This window comes from Agelaius phoeniceus, chromosome 8 (genome assembly GCF_051311805.1).
Source record: "Agelaius phoeniceus isolate bAgePho1 chromosome 8, bAgePho1.hap1, whole genome shotgun sequence".
Lineage (NCBI taxonomy): Eukaryota > Metazoa > Chordata > Aves > Passeriformes > Icteridae > Agelaius > Agelaius phoeniceus.
The window spans coordinates 20,242,162-20,269,024 of record NC_135272.1 but is presented as its reverse complement, the minus strand read 5'-3'; the positions used below and the strand labels follow the sequence as shown (position 1 = coordinate 20,269,024).

Below are 26,863 nucleotides of genomic sequence, written 5' to 3'. Positions count from 1 at the left end.
ACGAAATCTATTTTGACAAAAAAAAGAGGACTGGATAGTCCTATGCCATGTGGGTCTCAGTAAGTCAGTGAAGTATTTCAGATATTTTGTTATACTTCAAGAAATTTCACCAGACAATCTTGAGATAAATCGTCATTCTAATCCGAAGTACAGGCTAATGTAAGTAAATAATGGAGCTCAAAATTACTTTAAAGGAAAAGGTCTCCAGCCCGTGCAAGACAAGCTTATGGGATAAACACTGTAACAGCTTGGATCCTCTCTACAACAGGTCCACAAAACACTAAGGTGGTGTCAAGCAGAGCTGAGCTGGCACTTAGAGAGCATCGAGGCAGGTAGGGAAATCTGGATGTAGCAGCTGGGCAGCAGGAAGAGCCCCACAGCTCTGTGCTGAAGCCACAGCAGCCTTCTCACACAGGCTTACAGAGAAGCTTCCCCAGCACCAAGGGGATGGCTACTCTTCCTGGCAGAGAGACCTCAAAGTACCTGATTTTGGGGGCTGCAAGACAGATCTTGTTCATCTACTGCACTCCAGCAACCCTGGGCAGTCGTGAGTGGCCAACGATGAAGGAGGAGAAAAAAGCTGAGAATCCATTAGGCACTTATCAGATGATGAGGCCATGGCAGGAGATAAGAGCACTGTAAGGGATCCTTTAGGAATGTTATCCAATGCCTTAATTCCTAGCCTACTCAAACCTATTTTTCCTCCGTCCCCTTAAGTTCTCCAATGCCAATTAATGTATCTTCGATCTAAATAGCTAAACTGGGTGTTTGGGAGTGGGAAACTGGTGCTTATCAAGGGACCCTGAACGATGCAATTTCATATCCCATGTCTCTGAGAGGGGAAATGCAGAATAAATCAAGAATTTTCAGAAGGCTCCCTGAGGTAACTGTGGGTTTTTTCCCTGTCAACCACCCCTAGAGGAATGGTTATATTTCCTTATCTCACTAAAGCATTCTGTCAGTTCTTGGAACTACAAAGTGAACCTTTATGCAGTAGGTGGGCACACACACTGATAAAAGTGCTGATCATGATCATCTTTCCTAAGAAAAAAAATATGATTCCACATGCCTTGAGCATTGAGGAGTCAGGGAAACAGCTTCATAATCAGCCATGTATAGCAAATTGTATCATTGTACTGCAGATCTACAAAATGAATGATAGCTTTGGAAGCAGATGAACTAACTCCCCTGTGTAAACAGTCCAATCACACATAGAGGTTCTACAACTATCTTTAAATACATGCTGAATATCACATCATATTTCATTTATTAACACCCAAAGGTCTCGCCTCTGTCTTAAAAGTACTGTTCTGGAAAATGAAATCCTCGAGCTCTCCCAGTGGCTCTGTAGCTGCTGGGACATCACCAGCTGTGTCAGGTAGATGTAGATTTGTTTGACCCATTTCCACAAGCCATAAACTTCAGCTGCAAAGAAGTTTCTATAGCAGGTGCCAATTAAGTCACTCAGATCTGGTAGTTTGATGATAAAAGCAATCAAGTATTACACAGCAGTTTGAGTGTTTTTATGTTTTTGTTTTCTGAGAGGAAGCCAACAGGAACACCATCATCTCTAGAACTGAGTTGGTCTGTTATCCCATTTTTAGGAAGGTGTATTTGTCATAGATGAGTGTAGTTCTAGGAAAGCATGCTTTTCAGGAAAGAATGGTGTTCTGAAAATCATGTGGAAAAGAGTTTCAGAATTACCAATATGTGCTGTTTGACAACATGGAATCTAATGGCTGCATTTAACTTGGAAATGTCTGTTTTGCAATCCAAGTTAATTGGAATGAAAAGGTCAAAACCAAAATATGTTGCAAAAAGATTGAAACAGATTTGATTCGCCCAAATAATATTTTTGTCTTTAAATGTGTTAATTCCACACGTTTTTAGAATTTTGATTATCAGTCTAAACTGGAAAAGTTTTCCATGCTTAAACTTTCCTGTGACAGAATAACTATTTCCTCATCACAGGCCAAAGCTGGTCTCATTAATGCCTAACAGATCCAGGGTAGACCTTCAGTGTTCACTCAGGACACTCTGAATCAGACACAGCAGCAACTTTAGATCTATTCTGATTAAATGAAATTTGTCAATGAACAACAGTTCCCTCAAAGAAATTTTCAACAAATTCTAATGAGAACTATCTACTTTGGAACACCCTCTTGTGACCAGAATTTTGAAAGCTGCAGACCTCTCAAAATCAAACAGAAAAGCAATTTTTCTCTCTTGGAACCTCAATTCAGTCCTGCAATGATTAACCCCTCATCCTTGTGAGTCTTTCCCTCTAGTACTCTCACATTATATTTCAGCCAAAATTACTTTCATCCTCTATCAGCTTGCCTGTACGAATTTGTGCAGCAGCTGCCGTGTCCACTGAAGAGTGAGATTCATGTGAACAAAATAGTTCTGACCCTGCAAATCCTTCGTGTCAGAGATAAAAACCCACTTCCACTTTCCTTAGGGATTGTTTTACCTATCTCCATCCAAATAATAAATATAAGCAAGAAAAGCAGCAACATAACTGATGATATTGAAGGAAGTTAAATCCTTTCTTAAATGTACTGACAGCTTCCAAAATGACAGTTTAGAAAAACAATGCTTTCTCTGTTTCTTTTGTTCTAATTGCATGGATAAAAGAACCCCTCATCAGTCAGATCAAGCTGTGTCAGGGGGCTTGTGCTCAAACAGGAAAAAAATTATTGCTCCCTCCTTCCTGAGCAGAAAACCCATTTTTCTACCACTGGGAAAAGCAAAAGATCAGTGACCAAACTGCAGCTAGCCCAGCACCAAGCCCCAGCTGAGCTGCACTGCAGTGCATTCCTGTGCCAGGGTGGGCTCCAGGACCATGCCTGAGCAAAGCCTCTTCCACTGCTTGCTTCCCCTTTCTTCCTTTCACTGCCAGGTACAGCCTCTGCCTGAAAGATCAACAAAGCTGCTATGATATAAAAAGGAAAATTTCTTAAATATGTGTTTTCTTTGTATGACTGACAGCGTTTCCAAGAACTTCTCTGTTGACAGAGCTTTGCAATACTGAATGTTTTTACCTTCTCCCTTTTTGGAAAACAAGTTCCCTGCAGTTACAACACATATAACATCAAAAAAAACCAAAAAACCACCCTAAAAAAAACAACCCCACAGGAATTTTCCTAAGTAATTATTGGAGATGGCAGAAAGGAATGAAGAAACAGCATTTTCCACTATGCTTATCTTGCCTTGCATTTATTTTCAATATCCAACTAGGAGCTGGCTACAGTTTCAGTTTCAATTTCCAGTCACCTCCACACATACTCAAGGGAACTCAATCTACAACAGAGCTAGCTTCATGTCTGAAAGCAACCTGAGCAGAGTAAAACAACTTGCCCATAATTTGGTTAATCAACAATTAACCAAGCCTCTTGTGACGAGTCAGCTCCATGTTGCATTTACTTTGTAAACTTTAAACAACACTCACTCGGTGTCAATTCACACCATGGGCTTTGTCCACATGGAGAACAGCTCTGTGCCTGTTCATGCAAGAGAGCAGCAGCACAAGTCCACATCAGCAGTGTGAATCCACATCAAAAATAGGTGCAGCACTACTGGGCTTTCAAAGGACCAACAATACTGCGGATCCTTGGGAGAGATGGAGAAAAATATATTGCCAAAGCAATTATTCTTCCCATCCCCTGGATTCTGCAAGTCCCTGTGTTGCCAGACCCAGAGGAGCAGGGTAGACACCCAGGCAGGGCAGGAAAGGGGAGCAGGCCCACTGTCCCCAGGAGAACAAATCCCCTGCAGAGGCTGGGAATGACTGCTACAGGACAGCATTTGAACTGATGCTCAATTGAGACCTAATTGTTGGTAAATAATTACTGCCATACAGTGATCGTTGAAACTACTTTGCATGAGAATTCATTACAAGAATGACAAATAGCAATTGTTACAGAACAAGCTTTATTTCATTCTTACAAATTTATGAAATAACAATCCTATCTATGCAGACTTCATTTACTAGATGGTGAAATGAGCAGAAATAAAGGAAAACTAATAGATAATTCCCCTAAGCAGCTCCAAATGTAGAACTAATGCAAAACTGCAGAAAATAAAAGGCATTATTAGTGTTGAATTTACTCTGTAACTTTACAATGTGCTGATTTGAATACTGCAACTTTTCATAAAAAAGTGGCAAAAACAACATGTAAGAATCAATAATGAAAATCTGTTCTAATTTGATGGGGTTTTTAACTACTAAAAGGAAAAAACTTTATAGATTGTTTTTGTTTGACAAATTCTGATTTTCTTTAAAAGAAATTCTCACAGAAGATTCTCACTATCAATTAGCAATTTCTCTCCCAATAGTCTGTAAAGGAGCAAGTGTGGCAGTCCACTAATTACTTTTTGTTTTATTAGCAAAGACATACAGTTGAGAACAGGTTGAATTTCTGTAATTAGCACTGGGCTAGGAAAAAAAACAGAAAATAATGAAATGTTTTCAGAAGCGAATGCTTGGATATGCCTGTTCCAACTCTTTTCTCTCTTTCACATTCATTTTTCTTAGGATTTTATGTCGACATGTTCAAACAGCACTTTGTTCCCTCTTTTGTTTCTGCATGTACTGCAAATTTCATCTCTGCAGAGAAGGGCCACTCCATTCAGTGCTGTATCCATTGAAGACTTTCCTCAGTGCGTGGCTCTGTGAGCAGTGGAGCTAATGATATCTGGCTTCCAGCAGCTCTGTGTCTCCTGGTTGGGTTCTCTGACGTCTAATAAGGTGTGACTGCCAATTAAAGCCTTTCCTGTGGCTGACACAGCGCTGTCCCATGCGGGCTCTCAGAGGTCTAATAAAGGTGAGCTCATAGTGAGCTTGTGCTTACAGCGAAGGAATGCAGCTACTCTCTCCTCTGCCTTCCTTTTCTGTTTCTCAAAATTTGTTGAGTAAAACACTCTCCATTCTGGCAAGTTTCAGTGAAAATGGCCACAAAAGCTCAATTGTGATGGAAGATACTCAAATGGATGTACAAATACCTATCAAGTTTCTTTGGAAATACAGTCTAAAAACTGCTCTTTCTACAGGAGACTACACTTATCTCAATCAAAGGACTTACATCTGAAAAGTGGTTTTGCCTTAAGTGGCATTTTTTTTCTTAAAAATCTTGGTGGGCCTGAAGTACCATCCCTTGAATCTTGTCTCATATCATTTTGGTAGCCTGACACTGCATTCAGCAACCTATTCTTCCCTCAATTTTAATCACGAGAGAAGAATTAGGTCTAGCACCTTAACTTCTCAGTGTCATGGACAGCTTAGTACAGAAAGTTTTTGCTCTTCTACCGCTAAAGCCACAGCCTGTGTCAGAAAGCTCACAGTGCCCAGCTGGTGCCCAAGCGTGCCTGTTGTTGGGCTCAGCAGCCCTTGGAGCACTCTGCCTGGCACAGAGCAAAGCCTGCAGCCCGTGCTCCCTCATGTGCTGTGTGAGAACAGGCAGGGGGCACAGGCAGGGTGGGCTCTCTGGGAGTCAGGCAGGAGAAGCACAGCCTTGCTCTGCCACACCCATGGCACCCTGTGGCTGGCTGAGACTTGCAGCAATCCACCCGACTTCATTCTCCTCATGCAGGGCTGAGGCAAAGGACTCTTTGTCTGCATTCAAAATCATGGCTATTCATTGCAAGACAAAGTATTTTTTTTTCCCAATTATCAGTAGAAACTTAACCTGGAATTTCAAAACACAGGGCCAGCTCCCTCACTCCCCTGCTCTGCACTCCCATGATTTGAATGTCTTTTAGTTCTTCACTCTGCATTAAATGGCATGAATAGTAATTCCAGGCTGAGAATTTTTTGGCCTGATCTAATCCTCACTTAACTAAAGTATCAGAGTCTTCTCTGGCTTCAACAGACACTGACATGAGCTAGAAAGGAGAGTAATGAAGTGAATGGAGAACCAGCTCTACTCAGCAGTTCTGTAGCCATAAAAAAAATTATAGAGTTCCTTACAGGGTTTCACATTTGCACAAATACAATAAAAATACTGTCTCATAGATCAAGTCCCCATGATTTTGTGATGGAAAAGCCTGTTTATTCACACACAAAGGGCCATCTCCTGCTGCTATAAAAATCTCTCAGCTAAATGCTTCAGTAAAAATGCTGCTGAAGAAAAAATAATAATCAAATTGTCCTGAATCCCTTGCGACTTCTGTTCCAAAGTGGTACCAACAAGAAGGCTTGTTGAAAATATTAAAAATCTACAAGCAGTTTCACAAAAACCACTGTGCTTCATGTTGGAGGGAGAGTTTATCCTACAGAGGCAAAACTCATCACTAATGCTTTCCTGTCATGGGCTGTCCCATTTCCAGAATGGTTTTGTTCTTCCTCAGATTCCCGAGGTCCCAGCACAGTGGTGCTGGGCAGGAGGGAAGGGCAGGGGCAGACCCAGCTCATGGCAGCTCTGGGGCACATGGGCTGGACACAGCACGGTGAGGACAAGAGCACAGCACCCACAGGAACAGCACTGCCAGGCACTGCAGCCCAGCCAGGACAAGAGGGGGACGAGGGAGGATGAAGGTGGATCTGAAAAAGGGCTCAGGGCAAAGCCACAGGCTGTCCCACTGAGAAGCAACATTCCATGGCTGGATTTTAAACCATTGCTTACAGACATCCTTGTCTGCATCAGAGGACAGGTGTGATCTCCATACTTTGTTAGGGAAAGACATTTATTTGAAAAGGAATCCATATTATTTACATGAAAATGACCAATATTCCATGTGAACAAAGTATTCCATATAAGAATATAATGCTGAAAGGTTCTACCATGAAGCAAATATACTTTAGAAAGTACCCCTTTGTTCTACCTCTTTTTTTTAGTTACATCTGCTAGAAATAATGACTACAGAATCTCTTTCAACAAAAGGTCATTTATGTCAATGGACAGAACACAGAGGATCAGATCACCTGCTGTAATTGCAAATTAATGCTCTACTGCTAATGCATTAACTACACAATATTGATCTACAATTGAATCATACAGGCTACTGTGAAGTGATTTTTACTTTAATATTTTTATGCTTTTATTGCTTTTTCCATAATGCATTTTCTCTTTCCACTGGAATTTTCTATAATTGTTTCCCATTTTAATTTCCTGCAGCAAGATGAGTTTAAAAAAATGTATGTCTCTTTCAAAACCTTGCAAAAATATAACAAACCATCAGTGTGACATGGTAAATCACATAAATGTTGCAAAACATGCAAAAAATTTTTGATATACGTCTAATTTTGATAAATTGGGGCTTTAAAAAAAGCCTATTTAAATTACAAATAAAATACCTCAGCCTCACTGGAAAATTGTAATAATGACATGTATCACAGAAAGGTGCTTTCTAGATATTTCTGGAGCTCCTGGTATACAATGAGTGCAGGATTATCTCCATATTAAAATTCTTGGTTTTTTTTTTAATTTTCATGCCTGTACTGAAAAGGGGTTGGTAGGTTCAGGTACGTTAAAAAACTATGGTGCCATGGATTCAGCTGAAGAATGAATGAAATGTTTCAGCATCTTTAAGGAGAAATTAAAACACAAGTGGGGTCTTTTTGCAAGTGTTTCTGAAGTCCATAAAGGGGAGGAATGCTCTGTTGAATTGCTGTCTAAAATCTTCAGCCCAGCTACTACTGACTACAATAACCTAGTTTGTTTTCCATACCTGCTGCAAAATCCCTTACATCCAAACCTTTTTGTGAACAATAAGATGTTGTCCTCCATCTTCTAAAGGAGGGGATAGGACATATTTTGATTACTGAAACTCTCTCCCCCCATCATTTCCTAATATACCTGCTTAATACCACTTGAGGTGGTTATGGCATACAGCAAAATATGGCTTACCACCTGACTCCTGACTTGCATTCCTGTGTATGATGATTTTGCAAATGGAAAATAAATCCCCATGTTTTAAAAATAAAAGCATTTGGAAAAAATAATGGAGAACTGATTGCAGGTGAAATATCTGAAGAGGAAAACCTGATCTTGCTTTTAATGGAAGAACATTTATTATTCATAAACCTTTCCTCTAACAGATACGCTACATTGCAGTTAAATCAACTCACACAAAGCCTCCTTATTATCCTAGGCCATGAATGTCCTGCTGCCATGGCAGAGAAGGCACAGGACTTGTTGGGACACAAGGAAGGGAAGCCCAGTGGCCAAGCAAGAGCTGCTGTCCCAGGCTCTCAAGCTGGGCTCCATGGACAGATCAGTACAGCCTGAGCTGCTCTGCAGTATGGGACCATGTGGAATGCTGGACGATCTGGCAGCCCCTGCCCTTCTTCAAGCACTGCTGGGTAACAGGGTGGTGAGAGCAATGACACAGCCCAGTTTTAAGCCCCCTGTGCCTGTTTGGCACAGCTGAGCACAGAGGCTGCTCCATCACTGCCAAAGCCCAGGCTGCTTTCTTCCTGCCTCTGGATCAGTCATAAGGCATCCTCGTGGCTTTGGAAATGTGAAGTCAGATCACAAAATGTGCAGTGGTGTGTCAGTCTGAGTGTCTCTTCAGAACCACCTCCAACAGTATCCAAAGCAGGTACTTTAGATAAGGCTATCACACACATACAGAATTCCCCCACTACAGTCCCACCTCCTACCTGCTTAACTCAGGGACTTGCTATGCAGTGCATCTTAAATACTGAATCATTCAGTAGATCACGTTATTTGATGTTATCTACAAATTCTGTACTCACTCTGTATGTCAGTACGGAGAAAGCAGAAGTGAATGTCAAAGCTGTAGGCAACAGAGGTTGTGGCTGCTGAAGGAGCAAGTTGGGCATTTGATACCCAGGACATGTGTGAGATTGGGATTCAGGGAAAAGAATATCAGCTGGCTATTTGTATGACCTTGTTTAGAAGGAAAACAATGGAAATGATCCTCATTATCCTAATTAGGGTCCAAAGGCAACCTGTGAAGATGAGGCTGTCTTTTTCTACAATGTATCTCATCTGAGAAGCAAATATGTTTCAGTCTAGTCCCAGAAAGTGCATTTCTTTAACGACTTTCCATAGCGATTACTCATTTCCTTCTCCCTTCCATCTGTCCTTCCCATCGTAAGGGAAAGACGTATGGCCTGTATTCACAATCTAGCATCAAGCTTACTAAAGGTTTATTTTAAAATGGATGCAATTGAACTAGTTCAGATCCTTACCTACACAGCCACTTTAGAATCTATTTATCTGAGATCAGTTTAAACTACTTCCCTACTTTAGTGAAACAGAAATAAATCACTCAAACTGAGGATATTTTTGATCCAGAGGAGTTTAAAATCAGTTCTAGAGATGACTTAAGTTAAACTGGTGAAACCTAAGAACAAAATCAGACTTTTTTCAGCATCTCTGGGAAAAATTTGTTGAAAAGAGAAATTGTTCTATACAGGGCAAAAGATCTCTATAGATCCAAGTCATTTGTGGAAGCCAGTTTCAGAGAATTTGATTACTACTAAAAAGAAAACAATAATTAATGTCTTGTAAATCGAATAGTCTTTCTCTCAAGCACTGACTGGGATGTCTGCATGAAATTATATTTCAGAATTTCCCATTACCATTGGGACAAATCAACAGGAAAAGAAAAGAATAAAGAAAAAACAGCTACACAATCTATATAAAATAGAAGTGCAAAAGGGACATTAAACCCCTTGACTTTTAGTCATCCAGAAACAGATACAGCAGACATAGAACAGAAAATCATTTCATTCTGTGTAATTCAGATCATGTAACATTGCTGCAGACAAAGTCATTGAGAGTGCAGCTCTATTAGCAATAACAAATTAAATGCATCTAGAGCACTAAAAACAATCCTTGCCAATCCTAATTTTTTTTGGTAGACAAATGCTGCCCTGCAATTTGCACCATTACTTAATATTTATATGGAAGAAGCTCTCAGACAATTGTGTACAAAAGGCCAATCTCTTATCTGCCCATGAAAAAGAAAAGTTTGAATCACTTTAATATAACTGAAACAAAAAAGGAAATGGTATTAATAAATCCAAGGAGCATAGCAAGTCGATAAAAAAGGAACAGCCTTCTGCTTGAGCTCCCAGAGATGCTAGCTTTGATGTGTATTAAAAAACCAACCAGACCAAAATATTGAGCTGGCTTTTTTTTTTTTTTTGGTGAAACAGCAAACAAATGACTAATCGCAGCAGTCACTGTAGCTGTGTAAAAAGGATGGTCACACTGAATCTAATTTCAATGTCAAAGTGAATTGTGGGAATGAAACCACTCTAGTCATCCCATGGAGTGACACAAAGCCGATATTCACAGGCTCCACAGCTGCTGTTGTCTATGGTGGGACCCACAGATAAAGGGGATGAACATCTACCAGAATGTAACAATATACAATGGAACAATGGGACATAAAGACCACCTGCTCCTCAGCCAGTCTAACATGCATGCTGCAATGGTGCCCTGACATGCCTGGCAGAGGTAAGGGGCTGATTTTCGGCCAATTTCCTGGTGCCTGTAATACGAGGCCACCAAGGCTTCCTACCATGCCAGGGACACACCAACCATTCCAGTGTGGCCAGCAGCTAAAACCAACCCTCAGGCAATGCAAACAGCCTGGCTGCTGAATGCAGCTGACACCTCAGTCCAGTGCAACACCAGCACCTCAGCAGTGGGTGCAGTGCTACACCTCCTGTTCCAATGAACATCCCTGAGGGACACAGATGCCTCATAGTTACTTTAAAGTGGCTCCCTGAGAGACCAACATAGTGCTCTTTGGAAGCCCTCTCACCTTGAGAAGGCTCTTTGCAGAAAAGAAAAACTGAGAATACAGGAAGAACAGATAGGTCGAGCTAAACTTCGTGTCAACCTGGTTTGTATGACAAGAGAGAGAGATGTTTAAATTTTAAATCATTTAAGCTAGAGATAATAAGTACTAACAAACTCATGGTTAGCTTTTTCCCAGATTGGTATTGGAACGCCCAGAGTTCTCTTCTGGCAACTCCTCCTCCACCTCCATGTGAAATGAATGTTTCTTAGCAAGTAGCATGAAGTGAAAAACATGAAAATTCAATGGTAGAAACTCCACACTACCTGAATGTTTGAAAGGAAGCCACATTACAATCTTAATCACAGCTACTCGAACGTTAACATTTTAAAGAAAGAAGCAGTACCTGCAGGACAGAAGCTCCACTGTGCAGAAACTGAAGCCCAGCCTCAGCAGAATCGATGCCTCCAGTGGCCAAGATGGGAAATCCTGGGAGAGCCCGGGCGATGGCGGACACTGCGCGCAGGGCGATGGGCCGGATAGCATTTCCTGCAGAAACCAGGACACCGCGTTAGCAACATCCCAACTGGCCCTGGTGGAACCTGCACATCCCGCATGCTACAGCAACATCAGGAACTAACATCTACTCCGAGGTGCAGGGGTTAGATTCATTTATAAACTGACACCAAGTGGGTTGCAAGTGGTACCAATGCTTGTACAGCAATTTATGCACGTGGCTGAATACAGAAAATGGCAGAACATTTGCATGAACAATGCAAAGCTAGCTTGACCATTTTAGCTGATGCTCAAAACAAGGACTAACAATGTCTGAGACAGGAAGCAATACTTTACCATACAGTACACTGTAGATAAAGAGATCTATGTTTCTACATAGAGAATCGGGTTGATTTTTTGAACCTAAATGCTGTCCAACTAAGAGCAAACATCTCATTTTTTTATGTTCACCTAAAAATTGTTTAAAAGTGCCATTTCACAGCACTTGACATTTAATATTTTGTTTCCCCTTCTGCATGTCTGTAGATTAAGAAAATTCTTTAAGTAAGCCCTCTCTAACAATTAATATGATAGTCAAATTCTCAAAAGAAAAAAAGTATATTCATTTATGGCAATATCTCCAAAACTGGAGCTCATATTTCAAATGGTACACAGAGGTTGAGTCAGACAATTCCCTGCTATATTTAGAGGATTATGATTAAACTCTTATTACACTGTGTCTGCAGTGCATTTGTTTTGACTACATTCTACTGATGGTATGCAAGTATTAAAAATATGCCTACAGATGCTGCTCATTAAATGATGGACAGCATAGACAGATGACACTTCCAGTTATTTTTGAGGCTAGTTGGTATTTCTCTAGATAACCTCCACATTATTAAAATTTCTACTTAATTTAGAGAAGCTTTAGGATAATTTGAGGCCATCATTGGGCAATAGTGGAAGAGAGGACACATCACTCCCAGAGGACCCGTATGGCTGTGGCTGTCAGGTTGTTTTTCCCCCTCAGTACTGCATGAGTTAACAGCAACTAAACTTTATGCACATGAAAAGCACAGCCTAACCCAAGATGCACTATTGATATGTTTTCAGGAAAACTAGAGCCTGATAGATAAAAATGTGAAATCTCACCAAAACTGCTTTAAAGAATCTAAGATCCCAACAGAACAGATGACAGAAAGGATCTGGAGGTGAGCAGGAACTTTCCCTAGGACACTAGGGATTATTTCCCATTGTTTGGTCAGGATTTAATGTAATGTGTTTGAAAGGAACAGAACAATTCTTTAAAAGAGGCTGACTGCTAAGTGTCCAAAGAGCAAATATTATGACATAATTCATGGTCCAGTCTTAGAGATATGCTTGAGGAAAAAAAAAAAAGGAAACTATGCTGTTTGCTCTGACAGATTTATAAATAAAGTCTTTTGGAAGGCATACAGGCCAAAACATACACTACACTGCCAAAACCACTGAAAGTAATCTCATAAAAAACAGTAGTTCAAGAAATTCTTCAAATATTCAGTTTTTGAAATTGAAGCTAGAAGTAAGCATCAGACTTGCTACATTGCTTTCAGCCTAACACAACTCCAGAATCTCAGTGTGATGAGGTAGCTGTTTTTTAGAAAGATGAATAAATACAGACACTGGTAACTCTGAAATCATGTGGCTACAGGGAAATTTCTTCCCAATCTGCTTTGAGGCATGAAGGTTTATATACTTCTAACCCCAATACAACTCTTAAGAATTTGCTTTCAATGGGTTTTAAAGGCTTGTAGACCCTTGGCCTTAAAGATACCTTGTAGCAAAGAGTTCCACAAGAAAATATTTCCAGAATATAATTAGCCCCCTTCTCTCTTAAATGACTGTCTCTGTACAGTGGTCAGTTCAGGAAAATGACCAAATGTCAGCTTATTTAAGGTTTCAGCACAATAGGTAATCAGAAAAGCTTTCATTCAGCCCAAAGAAATCAAGCATATGATTCAACAAAGTCTAGCAGAATTAGCAATGAGACTTAGAATTTATTATGGAACACAGGTACTTCTTAGTACTTGCTGAATTTGATATTTATAATATGAGTTATTACTTACATTTGGTGATTAGTAAATTAGTGATAAATTGGTATGATTGCAAAAGTATTCCATTCATTTATAATTCACCCAAATGAATTTAAAAACATTTCAGAAGTGCTTCTGATGAGAGTAAATAAATGGATGTAATGACAATCAGAGGGTTCACTAAGGTCTCACCATTTATCCCAGCATTTTTTTTATTAGTCTACTCATATGGAACAAGCACAACATAAGCTGAAGCCGTTCTCCCTTACATTTTTTTCATCAACAGTTCAGAAGCTTCCCCCTCTGTAACAAAAGCTGCTGGGCTGGAATAAAATGTGATTTGCTTGTGATAGAGATCCGACTGCCTAATGAAATGGTGAAACAACCCACCAGATTAAAGAAAAAAAACCAATACAGACAACAGAAACAATAGTAATGCCAAGCTATTAAAAAAGAAGGCAAATCTAAAAAAACGAAAAAGGAAATGAACACTCAATTTGACTAACAATCTCTATGTTCCTGCATTTTCATACAAGTATGTAGGAAGGTAATAAATTCCATTATAGAGATTTGTGGAGAAGGAGTTTTTAAAAGGTTGAAATTAAGGAGATTTAATGCCAACTTTTAAAAGATCTGTTAGTAGTAGTGGGAATTTGCAGAACGTTTTCTGATAAATCCAATGGTATTTAAGGAGCTGAGATCCAAATCCAGCATGCATTTGAAAGACAGCTCACATACTAAAAGATAAGCATCTACCACATAGTTTGACACGTTGGGATCTGTAATTCCACTAGTTAAGCACCCGTAGCTGAGGAAACTGCTGATATGGTACTCTCCTGATAGAAGTGCTACAGCTGCTACCAGATGCTAGATGTGGCTATCATTTACCTTGCTGTAAAATAATGAGATTTAATAAACAAAGTCCATTTATCAAGACCTCAGACAGGGGAGTGAGATATAAAAATGAAAGACAGAAAAATACCTCATGGAGATGACATGCTACTCTCTGTTGAAAGCTACTCTTTCAGGTCTCATTAATTATGGAACAAATATTTGCTATTATGGAAAGACATAAACAATGAAAAAAGTTTAAGATGGGAAAGTCCCTGACCTTTTCCTTGCCTTAAAACAAAGAGCTTTGGCTTTCTCTATTGGTTTGCTTTGTTTTATAAAAAATAAGAATTTCCAGACTATCAGTGGAAGAAATCCAATAGTGAAAACACAACATGAAGGAGAAGCAGAACATACATCAAGCAAATGTCTCTCCCTCATCAGCACAGGTAGGCAGAGCTGCTCTTGTCCACTGAGGATAGCAGGCTGATGACAAACTGATGAAAGATAATACACCTGCTTATGTGTTTGTTTTTCCTTAGGGAGTAAAACACCCCTTCCCAATGCCACAACACACATGTTTTATTATGACTTCATAATTACTACGAGTCCTGAGAGGACTTGATCTTGTCAAACACCAAAAATGTTCACTAGATTGAGGCTTGAGAGCCAAACTTTCTTCAGGAAGAAGAAAGTGGTGTTAAGTTTCAAGCACCCAGTAGCTTTGGGAATTCCTAGCAGACACGATTCAGATCTTCTGATCCCAGTGATCCAGCAATGGAAGAAAAATAATCTCAAATGTCTTGAATACTGGGCTACATTCTCACTTGCAATATATTAGAGCAATTTGATAGTTTATAGCTTTCAATGCGTATATGAGGTAGCTCTAATGAGGCCTTTAAGTAAAGATGATCCTGGTCCATAAAAAAACAGCCAACAGAGTCAATTCAGACTGGTACCACTGAGACTGAATCTTGAAACAGTCTCAGTGGTCTTTATCAAACACTCTATGAACAAGAGAAACAGATTTTAAAGGAAAGCAAACCTTCATGCTTTGGATTGTATATCAAGCCAAACCAAATATTTGTTTCTATGGATACTAGATAGAATAAAAATGAATTTGGGTCAATTCTCCCCACTCTGTGCATTTTCAAGTAAAGTTATTTTTTAATTTCCATTATATTATATTACAAATTTGAGATTTAAACCACTGAGCCTGAATATTACAAAGAAGCAGTTGATACATAATTTTTACTAGTTAGTCATTGCTAAAGTCTGTGCTTCTAAAAAATGTAAGCCCCCAAATCTAAGCAACAACACCTTTCCTCCATCTGTAGATACCTTCTTGGAAGAAAACTGACATGGTTATATCCCAGACTGTTAAAATTAATCATGTTAATGAAAAATTAACGTAACGGCAGCAAATAATAAACTTGCATGAAAAGCATTATTCATGGAAAATGGTCTGAAAAAGTTCAGTCATCATAGATATCGATCCAATGCTTCGGAAAGTAAGTAGGTAAGAAAGTTTGGAGATCAGGGAAAAAGCCCAGAAAAAATAATTCTTTGTTAAGACATTTTCTGCATAGTGTATATGCTGCCTAATGCTGGCATTCAAAGTACTTTACATACTCTGCATTTGCAAACAGTCCAGGGAAACCTGCAGGTTACACACAAACCATTTCCCTCACATTCCTTCCGACTGCAATCACTCTGCTCGCTCTTTCTTTCTGCCACCTGTAGGTGGCCACCATAAGCTACACTTATCAAATAACTCATTAGCAGGGTTTTCAATACTGTCATATCCAGATAATTAGCAATTTATTTAAATAACCAATTTCTGTGGAAATAATTGCCATGGAATGCCCTGAACCTACTTTTTATAAACTATAATAAAAGTGTTAAGATAATCCCTGACATTTGCAAATGCCATTAGTTCACCTTTCCTTTTGATAGTGCTATGGCATTATGTTTAAACAATTACCTGATAACGCGGCAGCTTAATGAAACAGTGTAGCAGACACATCCTTCAAAATGACCAGAGAATGCATTTATATGCAGAAGAAAACCCAGTGAACAGACGTGTTTAGAGACAAAGACTATCCACAGTTGTTATGAGAGCTGCAAACGGGACACACAATATTTAGTGCAGCAAAAAATACAGGGAGTTCCCAGAAAGCAAGAGCAGGATGGACCTTGCCACAACTTAAATGTTGCACAGCCCAGCACTTCTGAAGATCCAGAGATGACTCGTCTCACCGCTCCCTGTTTCCCTGCCTGGTCAGTCCTTCAGTCCATTATTACTCATTAATAGCATTTGCCAAAATCACTAACAATAACGTACCATTTACTCAGGCTCCAGCTATTTCCAACTGAAAATTTTAGTTCATGGAGAATTAGCCAATGGAGAATTCAAGGGAACAGTCCTTTTATGGAACATCTCTACATCAGTCAGCCTACACCATCAAACTAATGGCTACTCAAGGTTTCATGTTGTTCAAAAGTTGCGATGGGCAATGCACCAACTCTACCAAATCAATAGCAAAGGTTCTGCTGACTACAGAGAAATCAGGACTTTGTCACAAGACTTCAGAACAAAGTTAATGATCCTGCAGATTTGAAGGAACTTATATCTAACTCTGCTATAGCAGACTCTTGATACCCTATCAACTGACAGGATTTTTGTCAGCATATCATGACTTCCTTGATATACTGATAGTGTGTCAATAGTTCTTCTGATGACCACTGACCCTTCCTCTTAATTTCAAAGCTTACATCAGATGTGATTCTATTTGTGATACAGACAGAATTGAATCAAACCTCTGAATGGAAAAAAGAGGCAGTAATTTTGCTTCATATTTCCTTTAAAAAAAGTTGTACTCAAATAGAAAAAAAAAAAAACCCTTGAACTTCCATAATCACAGAGAAAAATCAGTGTCCTTTTTAGGATTTAATTTTACCATTTTTAATTAATACAAATGGTTATTTATGCTCTTTCAGCTAAAAATTCAGAAAATCATCAGAGCTCTCATTCAATAAATGTTTAGTACTCATCAGAGAATTCTCTCAATTAAAAAAAGGCTAGAATCAGAGAAAGAGAGAGGGAAAAATTAAATTTTTCTTATCTGTAAATATTATTTATCCATGGAGACCTGGGGGAATTTTCACTCATATCAAACTTCAGTAGGAAAAACCAAGAGGACAGATACAAATTGTTTTGTGAATGCTGCAAGAAGTGGTTAAACATTTCCTAACAAAGCCATTCTCTCACTGAAAACTACAGATTCACAAAAAGTCAATACTTCTGGTCGTCAGCATGAAACCTAGCAAAGCATTTTCTGTTGCAATTCATCACACGTTCATTATTTAATTTCACTCATGGCTTTTAGTTTGGTTTGAGTTGGAGCTGGAAATTGTCTGACAGAATGCTTTCCATGTTCCTTGGGTGGCTCAGGAAGCCCTTTCTTTGCCTTGACTGCCTTGCTCTTGCTGCCCAGCCCGAGTCAGCTGCTCCAGTGTGCTGGGGCTGGTGCTGCTGCAGGAAGTCTGGCACCTCCTGCACTGCAACCCTCCCCTGGCCAGACAAACCCTGCCTGCTGCCCAGAGAGTGCCAGTGCCAATCAATAAAACAAACAATGATACAACAGCAATGAAAAGGTAATCAAATAGTGCTAAGAGCCAGGGTAAGCTCCTGACGCAATACAAGGACAAGGACACGTGGATAGACCAGCATAAGAGCCAACAAACATTTAGAAAATATTGCCCAGTTACCAGACGAGATCACTGCAGCCATCTCAAAGGGACAAATGAGTTCCTGCTGAATCTTTCCCCTCAAAAGCGTGAGTAGTTCACTTTATCACGGGGTAGGGCTTGCTGCCCTTTTATTCCAATGCAGAGAGTGACATTTAACCTGAAGTGTGGTAGAAATGGTTCTGGCTGTTTACAGATTTGTTCAAAGGCAGCCTTGCCTCTGTCAGCCTCGGCAGTGCTACCTTTGTTTGAGCTGGTTTTAACCTCCATAACAACCACCCCGGTCAACACGACCCTGGAGCCAGGAGGGGTGTGTGTGCCCACATGGCTGTGCCAGTGCTTTAGCACATACATAATTCTAACTGCAAAAAGGCAATTTAGTACAAGTAAGGACACACTGAAAGAGACATGACTGCCTGCTGAGCAGGGAATTGAGGTTCCTACACTGCATTTAAAAAGCCAAAATTACTGAAAAATGCAGTACAACAACTTTTCAGGCCATTTACAAAACCTGACTCATACCTTGTCCTGTTTAATAACCACTTGCCTAAGAAGTCCATCACAGAAAGGGATGCAGAACTTTAGAAACAATGGCAAACAAAAGAAACCAGGCCTAGACAACTAGAAAGCTCAGACAAAGTATTTCTTTCTTGCTTTACATAACTCAAGTTAACCATTGTCCTATTTTGAGGTTTATCCATTTTATTGTCTATTTCTCTATTTTATCTATCTCATCCAGTTGCTATTATGTAGTAATAAACAATTTTATGTACCAATATACTTAGATCTATTTATAGATACATAGCTATATTAAAAACACGTCACAAACACAAATTTTTGTGAAACAAAAGACTCAATTTGAGTAGAAAACACTGTATTTGCCTGTGCATTAGTGTCTACATACATATCTACCACAGTATTATTACATATCCGTATAATCTGTGTGAGTATATATATACATGCACACTCAGTAGATGTATTTCCATATTCACATATACATAAAACAGTGGATGACACGTCCCCTGATAAAACCTGTTATTTCAACACTTCAAGTGAAAAGTGTTAAAATAAATGGCTCATCACATACAATGTGTTAAAATAAATGTTTATTTCAACACTATGTGTATCATAGCCATTTATTTCAACACTTCCCATTTCTCAAGACTCACACAACCAAGAGTAGGAGAACTGATAGCTATACCTAAGGTAGCTGAAGCACACAGCCCTACTCTGCTTGCCATAGGATGAGTAGGAAGTTACTTGACACTTTTTTTCCTCCCAGCAATAAATGGAAACTACCTACCTTGACTGTTCGTGGGGATCTGCATGTGCCTGTAAGCTGGTGGGCTGTGTCATCATTTGGAAAGAAGTGCCATACCAGAGTCTTCTGAGATATTTGGGAAGCAGGCTACAGCTACCAGGGTAGGGTTGGGAAAAGAAGCAAAGCATGGGGCCTTTTGAGAATTTCACTTTGCTGTTTCTGACTCTGACACAAAAGCTTCTGGGCAGACAAAGATTTATGTGATCAAGAGCAAAACCTAGAGCTGTTCATCCTGAGGGCTGGATGGGATGTGATTGTTGCAGGACCAGCTATATTCTGGTGATCAAATTATGAGTTAGATATCATCTGGGTTCTCACTTTACCTGCAGAAAACAGTTTATTGGGAGGGCTCTTCAGCTCAAGATCTGCCTTAATTTTAATACAGAACCTGATGGGTCTTTGGAGCAGCAATCTTCCATCTTTAGGTGGTTTCCAAAGCACAAATATAGTCACTGGGGGCTTTGAGCAGTTAGGTTAGTGTCAGCAGCTGAACTTGCTCCTACAAGCTGAGCTCAGACCTTACATTATAGGCCAGTGTTGGCTAGCATCAGTTTCTTTCTCTGCTTTATTTTGGGAGGAAGGCACAAGGAGCTTCCATTTTCTGGAAGCTCCCGCTGGAGCCAGAGGGCACTATGCCTTTATAGATCTAAGGGACAGAGGAAGGATAAGCATGAAAAAATTTAAATAATGCACAAAACCTCCACAAACCTTGAGTTCTCTCTGAGCAATATTTACCACTAACTTGCCTGTAATGTTTTCTTACAGCTTTCCTCCTTTGAAAAACTTTAAAAGCATGATTAAAGATTTTCTAGGCCCTAGCAGGACAGTGTGGTTTTAAGAAGATAAACACTTGGAGAGGCATTCTCTTTTCTTTTTCTTGTACATTTTCTTCTCTGAAATTGCAGATCTGTTGGTCAGAATGGACAGAGCACAGACCCACAAAACAAACTAATGAAAGGCCAGTGAAGAGTCTGCAACCAGCATGCCCTATCAGAAGACTGTTCTGCAGCCAGACAACGAAAAACTGAGACCACAGTTTCATCAGCTCACAAATAAATTCACTGCCTTGAGCCAAGCCACTTCACAGTGTTAGTTGCCTATATTCAAACATGTCTCTTCCTGTAAAATTATTTTCCTCCCCATGTCACTTTTGTCAGGTAAAACACTACAACCATTTTGTAGTAGAATAGTCTACAATGCAATTAAAGCTCTCCAGAAAAAACCCACAATGCTTTCAGCATTTCACTTTCTTCAGATGTGATTAGTTCCAGAAAGAGCAGGTATCATCACTCCTTTGTAGGCACTGCAGGTTATAAGATTAGTCCTCAGAGGTTGGCAACACATAATAAAAGTGCTTTATTCATAAACATCAATCAGTTTCAAGAATGGCAGTTGCTCACAGAATGGAAATATTCAGCTAACAACTACTGTAGACATTAAAACACTCTATGACAGATATGTAGCGCTCATTACACCAGAACGCTTTCTTATAATTATACTTTCATAACCAGGTACATAAGTTTCTAAATATTCAGTTCCTTACACTTTGTTTGTTTTTTATTTTATTTTTTTTTTTAGGGCAGATATTAAAATAATACTCTTCCCCCAGAGGGTGGAGGGACACTGGAACAGGCTCCCCAGGGCAGTGGTCACAGCACCAGCCTGACAGAGCTCAAGAAGCACTTGAAAAATACCCTTGGGCACATGGTGTGACCCTCGGGGATGGTGCTGTGCAGGGCTGTGAGCTGGACTTGATGATCCTTGAGGGTCCCTTCTAATTCAGCATATTCTGTGATTTTTTTTTAAATGAAATTTGGAGGACAAAACTTAGTTTTCCATGAATGAAAAAGACTCCCCTCACACAGAGAGGTGATACCTTGGATTTAGTTGAAGCCTTAGATGTGCATGGATGACAGTTTAGAACTTTCTTTTCTTCTTCTTTTTTATAACCTTCACAATCATAGGAAATTTCATGCCATTTCTTTAGCTGAGAACGTACTGAAAGCTGAAGAGTCAGTGGCATAATGAAAAGCAAAATAATTGCTTGTCCATGCTGTGTAAAATATCTGTGGAATAAAGGAAGCCCAAACCCTATTTGGAGAGGCCTTTACTAGCTCTGGATATATTACTGAGAGTTGCTAATTAAAACATGGTTATATCAGTCCTGCTTGTGACCAGCCACACAACTCAGTGCTGATTTCAAGAAGAAATTATACACCCATATCATAACTCTGCTTTCTGCATTAATAAAAAATAACAGCATTAATAGGCCTAAATATTCATTTGTTTGATGTATTCAGAGCAACAGAAGGGGGTGCAAGGGAATTTAGTGTATTGCTCTGTCAGATCACTTTAATTATCCAATGAGGGTAGCTCAGAGGGTGAGTAAGGGACTTAATTGATGTACTTACTCATCCCCTCAGCTTCCACTGAAGAAAAATGGTAGCAACACAACTCCTAAACTGCATTTGTTGGTCTTCAGTGATCAAAGTAAAGGCCAATTAACAGAAAGCCAGGGGCCCACAAAGCGTTTGTTGATTTTAAAATACTGATGAGAACACACACTGCTACTGTTAAACACACAGCAGCAGTATCTGGCACTTACACAGTGCCTTCTAGGAGAGGATGTCCAAATGCTATACAAAAGTATAATATTTTTATCTCCAAGAATAAAAAAACTACACAGGCAGGCCCAGAAATGTGTGTAAAGAGAGCAATTCCACCTGAGCAGAAGAGGCAGCAGTTGGTCCTCCTGGTCACAAATCCCCTGTCCCAGAATGTCCTCTTACCCTTTTCTCTAAAACTGTTTGTAATTTAAAGGATAACTTTTTAGAAGTATGCTTTGTGAATCAACTCAAGCAGTCTCCTCTCAGAAGTAAATTACATACTAATGTGCCAAGCACCTTATTCTGTGGGTTTTCATGGATGAGGTGTTATGTCCATTCACACCACTGCCTCAAGCAGGGAAATACAGGGGTTCACATAAGCACACAGGACTGTGGTTGACTGTTGCTGTCACGCATAAAGGAATTATTTTCTCCATCCTTCCTGTCCTTCTCTAACCTAAAAGAAAACATACATGATTCACTTTGGGGCCAGGATCTTTGGGAAAACTGTGTTGCTTCTGTGTTTTTCTTGATTATGTACAATTCTTAGAATTCTGAAGGTTATTTTAGGCAATCAATGTACATACCAAAATGAAGATACTTGAGCTATTGCTGACACAATACTGTGTATGGAAAACTCGAAGAGGAAGACTCACAAAAGCATAAATGCTCCATGTGAAACTCTAACACATCTGTTCAGCACTGGAAAGCCTGCATTTAAGTCCAAAGCACTAGAAAGCTGAGACAAGTGCATTTTTGGAATCAAAACAAATGACGGTAATTTAAGAAAATACTATGAAGCACACAAAGGCTGTACAATGCCATATGTTGCACAATGCATCTGGTAATCAATTTAATGTATATGCCAAGTTTACTAGAAGCCCAAATTGGCTTAAGTTCTTTGCTCAGAATTTCAAAAAGTAAACTAAAAGCATTCCAAACATGGTGCTCTTACAATTAGTAAAAAAGTGGATTTTTCTTTTTACCTACAGAACATAAAAAAAATTAATCTCTTAAATTACCTCACATAATGAATACACATCCAAACTCCACTTTTGATCAATAGCTTTCATAGACCCACAGTTTTGGGACATGGTTTGTTCTATAGTTTAAAAGATAAATGTGATTTTAAAATTATTTTATGCTCAATGTTTACTTCTGGCTTGTAGGTTTGAAATCATGTAGGTTTTATGCTGTCATTTGTGATTCTATACACAATACACTACTGAAGATGTCATCAAACACAGATGTATAACCAACCTTGCAAGTACTGTGGTCCTAAATCAAATATGAATCCACCATTACAGTATTAAAAATACAGCAGAAACCCCTAATTCAAGTGGGCAGTATCACCTATAAAGCCAAAATAAATGGTGTAGGATAATAGTTTCCAGACTTGGGTCACAGTGTCAATGCAGAGACTTGAGCTGTGCTAGCTGACCAAGCCTGATCTTGCTTGCTAGAGCATGCTTGTCAATATTTAGCTCCCAGAGAGTATGTCATCAATCTTTACAAAAACTAGCATAAATACAAAATACTATAGCAGCTGCTGTGATCCTTTTCCTAACACTGAGATTAAAATGCTGAAATTTGCTTTCAGCTTTTTAAACCAGAAGATGCGTACCATATACCTACTGTAACAAGAAAGCGAGAAAGAGCATTAAGGGATTGCAATGCTGTTATTAGGGCTTTAAAAATACATAAAAACACCAGATGCTTACATTAAGTGATTGGAAGATATTTAATGCCAAGCTTAAAAATATCACTTTCTCCTGTAACATCAGATTAGAAAATGGACTGGGATAAAGTAGCATACACCTGCATTTTCAAAAAGAGAAATCTAAGCTGCACCAGTAAACCCCGCATCATTTACTTGGCTAACCACTGGAATTTCGCCACAAAATGTAGGTGCACACTGCCTTAGGCATTTGACAGCAGTACATATACTAATATGTAAGGAATACACTAACCTCAAATTTCTGATGCATCAATGGAGCGAGAAAGGAAGCCACCTCTGAGAATCCTTACAGGGATGAGGGGGAAGCCTGGGAGTCTCCTAGTGAAGTGCCTGATGCTTAGGGGATAACCCTCAGCACCTCTGCTTCCATCTGCTGTGCTCTCTGAGCTTGGCCATTCTGGGACAGCCCCAGAAGACTCAGGGACACAGACACACGTGGCAGTGGCACAGCTCAGGAGGGCAATGCAGGAAGCACAGGCAGAAGAGAGCACCACTGCTGCCTGCCTTCTGTGCTAGCCTCATTGGTGAGAAACAGAAAGAAACAGCAAAGGACAGAGGAGACAGCCCTGGAAAAGCCCAAGTTTGCAAAAGAGACTAAGAGTGACATTTTTTTTAAGACCCTTTCACACTATCTGACTCTAACATTAAGCTGGGGATGTCTTCAGAGCTGCAAAATATTAAGCCTGAAAGAAAAGAAAAATAAACATACCGGAAAGAAATCTTTCTGCCAGCCCCACTCAGAAGGGAACTCCGCACTAAAACTCCCCACAACAAGATGGAGCAAGACTTTCCTACGTCTGGCAGGGTTTACCTCCTTTCTGGATACCTGCCAAGAGCTAATCATTTAAAATGTTTTTATAAATAAAGATGCAAACAACCTCTCTGTTATACCAATAAATCAGAATGTACCACATAGTAGATTTTTCTAATATTTCTTGACAAAGTAAGGTGCCAGGAGATCTTCCTTGGAAATCTGAATTCTTCAGATCCACCTTGAGTACGTTCTGAAGAAATTTCTCCTCTTATACATAAAAAAAGGAACAGATTCTTATGAGAATTGTTTGGCAGTACCTTCTCTGCAAGCACACAAAATTTATCAGTGCCTAGAATGAGAAGATTCTCTGACTACTCACTATTGAAAGCTAAGCAGCTCTTGAGCAGGCATGTATCCAAAAATTGGTGAAAACACTGCCATTTCTGGGGTACTCAAATAGGTGAGCAACTGACATGGCCTTAACAGCATAAGTAGAGCAATAGCTGACAAGAGTAAGATAAGCTGGGCCCAGCCAAAATCTGGACTGTAGTAACCACACATTCTTTTGGAAACCAACGGGTCTCACTAGGGTCATGAAACATTTGTGAATGCACAGACACTGCTGTAACACAGCTAGCTGTGTCTTCACTGACATGCCTGCTTGCAAAAACCACACAGCTTTCTCCTCATTTTGAGCTGCCTGTAACAAGGTTCTTCACAGCATCAGCCTTACCTTGGTGCTGAGTCAGGTGTGGTACCACACATTCTAGGGACAGACCACATGCCATTAAAAACACCCTCTCTTTGTATCTGCAATGGATTTCTCATTCTGGAACAGTGGGACACTCTCCTCAACAGTTCTCCCTCGGCTCTCACTTAACCCAAACAACAGGGGCTCAATCCCTGACTATGAGTGTCTTCCAGGATTTAAATGGAATTTAGGGAAGATGGTTACATGGTGCATGTTAATAGGAAAGACAATTTCAATTATCCAGCAATGCAGAAACTGCAAATTGATCATAAAATGGAAAACTGAATTCCAACAGCAGGTTCCCTAAAAGATTTTGTAGGATATGTTTGTATATCCTGTATGTGAGCAGGACGTTTATACAGCTCATTGTATACAATGAGGTGCTTGCATGAAAAGGCACATTAAAATGCAGATTCCCTCACTGACTACTGTATATTAGATGCATTCTTTTGAAAGGTTAAAAAAAAATGTTCTGATGGTTTTGAAATACATTTATAAATGCTTCTGGTAATCATTTGCTAGGAATGAAGTGATACCCAGTGAAATACAAATCCAGAATCTACCCAGTAAAACAAATTGCTCTATTTCGTCTTCTGTATTTTACGTGTGAAGTTGGCATTAGGATTTATTCCTTATTCAAGCAGGATATTAGAAAATGCAGAATGTTAGCAGGATTTAGGTGAATAAAGATGTATTCCCTGGTGAGTTTATAATAAATCATAGCTAACCAGTGGTAGAACTTTTCAAAGCTACATAGAAGCAGGACATCAGCACTAATGAGGTAAGTATATCCTTCTAAAGCTGATTGGTGTAAACAAATGCCTTGCATTTAAACTTGTTCCAAGAATAATTTCTTCATTTTTTTCTAAACCCCTGTGTCTGATTGTCAAAATCTCCCAAAACAGGATTACTCCCAGCAAGCACACCTTCATGTAACTGTGAAACTTTCTCTTCAAGACACTGTGACCCATTTCTAAAGCACATCAATCAAGTCCTTTGTAAGTGGTAGGAATGGGGAGAGCCTCAACATCCTCAAAGAGATGCACAAGCTGTTGAGGCTGCTGATCCAGAGGGAGGAGCTCACACACAATAGAGAGGTTGGGGTGCTTTGGCAGCAGTGGTAGGATCCCCACAGTGATGGAGAAGACAGTAGTCAGTCAGCCTATTCTGCAAGCACAGCTGTCCCACAGAGAGAAGGGAGAACAGGAAGAAGCTCCAGGCTAGTAAATGTTAAATAAGAAGTCATTTTTCTAATTATTTTTTAGCTCCTATTTTGATTTTGATCTGTAAATGTGATGCTGTGTTTTTTTTTCATAAATGCAAAAATGCGTTTATTCTTCACATGAGAATATGCCCTCCACAGAATAAAGATGGGCTCTACAGACAATATATACCACTTAGTGACTAGAGCAAATCAATATGCAAAGCAATACTGAAAAAGATCAACGTGCTTGAGACACACCTGGTCAAACTCAGGGGTTTTAACCTCTGCTGATACAATTGTTACTCAGAATTGTTTACAAATTCTACCAGATTCTTGATGTGGTTTTGGGTTTTTTTTTTTGAGGGGGGGAGATTATAATTAGAGCTTCTGCTCTGACTGACAGGTACAGTTTATAATTTCCACAGAAGGCACTTGTCTCATTGATCACTCTTAAGCACCACCTGTACCACAAGCCCTGCTGTTGATTCAGATATGGAACAACAAGTCAGCAGGAAAGATGATTATGGGCCCTGCACCGTCAGCAACACAGAGCTTGGAACATCGACATGAAATCACATGAATTGGGTCCCTATTTACTTTGTCAGGTCTTTCCTCTGCCTCC

At 39.6% G+C, this 26,863-nt stretch overlaps 1 protein-coding gene across 4 annotated transcripts in view; it reads right to left on the bottom strand.

The window, feature by feature from the left end:
- Positions 1 to 26,863, bottom strand: part of DPYD (dihydropyrimidine dehydrogenase) — a 331,722-nt gene that overhangs the window by 49,631 nt on the left and 255,228 nt on the right. For all 4 annotated transcript variants that reach the window (XR_013183267.1, XM_054638674.2, XM_077182188.1 and 1 more), the window contains exon 19: positions 11,126 to 11,268. Coding sequence is in view for 3 of the 4 variants with exons in the window: in XM_054638674.2 (XP_054494649.2) it covers positions 11,126 to 11,268 (143 nt within the window). In the remaining variant the exon portion in view is untranslated. The remainder of the gene's footprint in view (positions 1 to 11,125; positions 11,269 to 26,863) is intronic.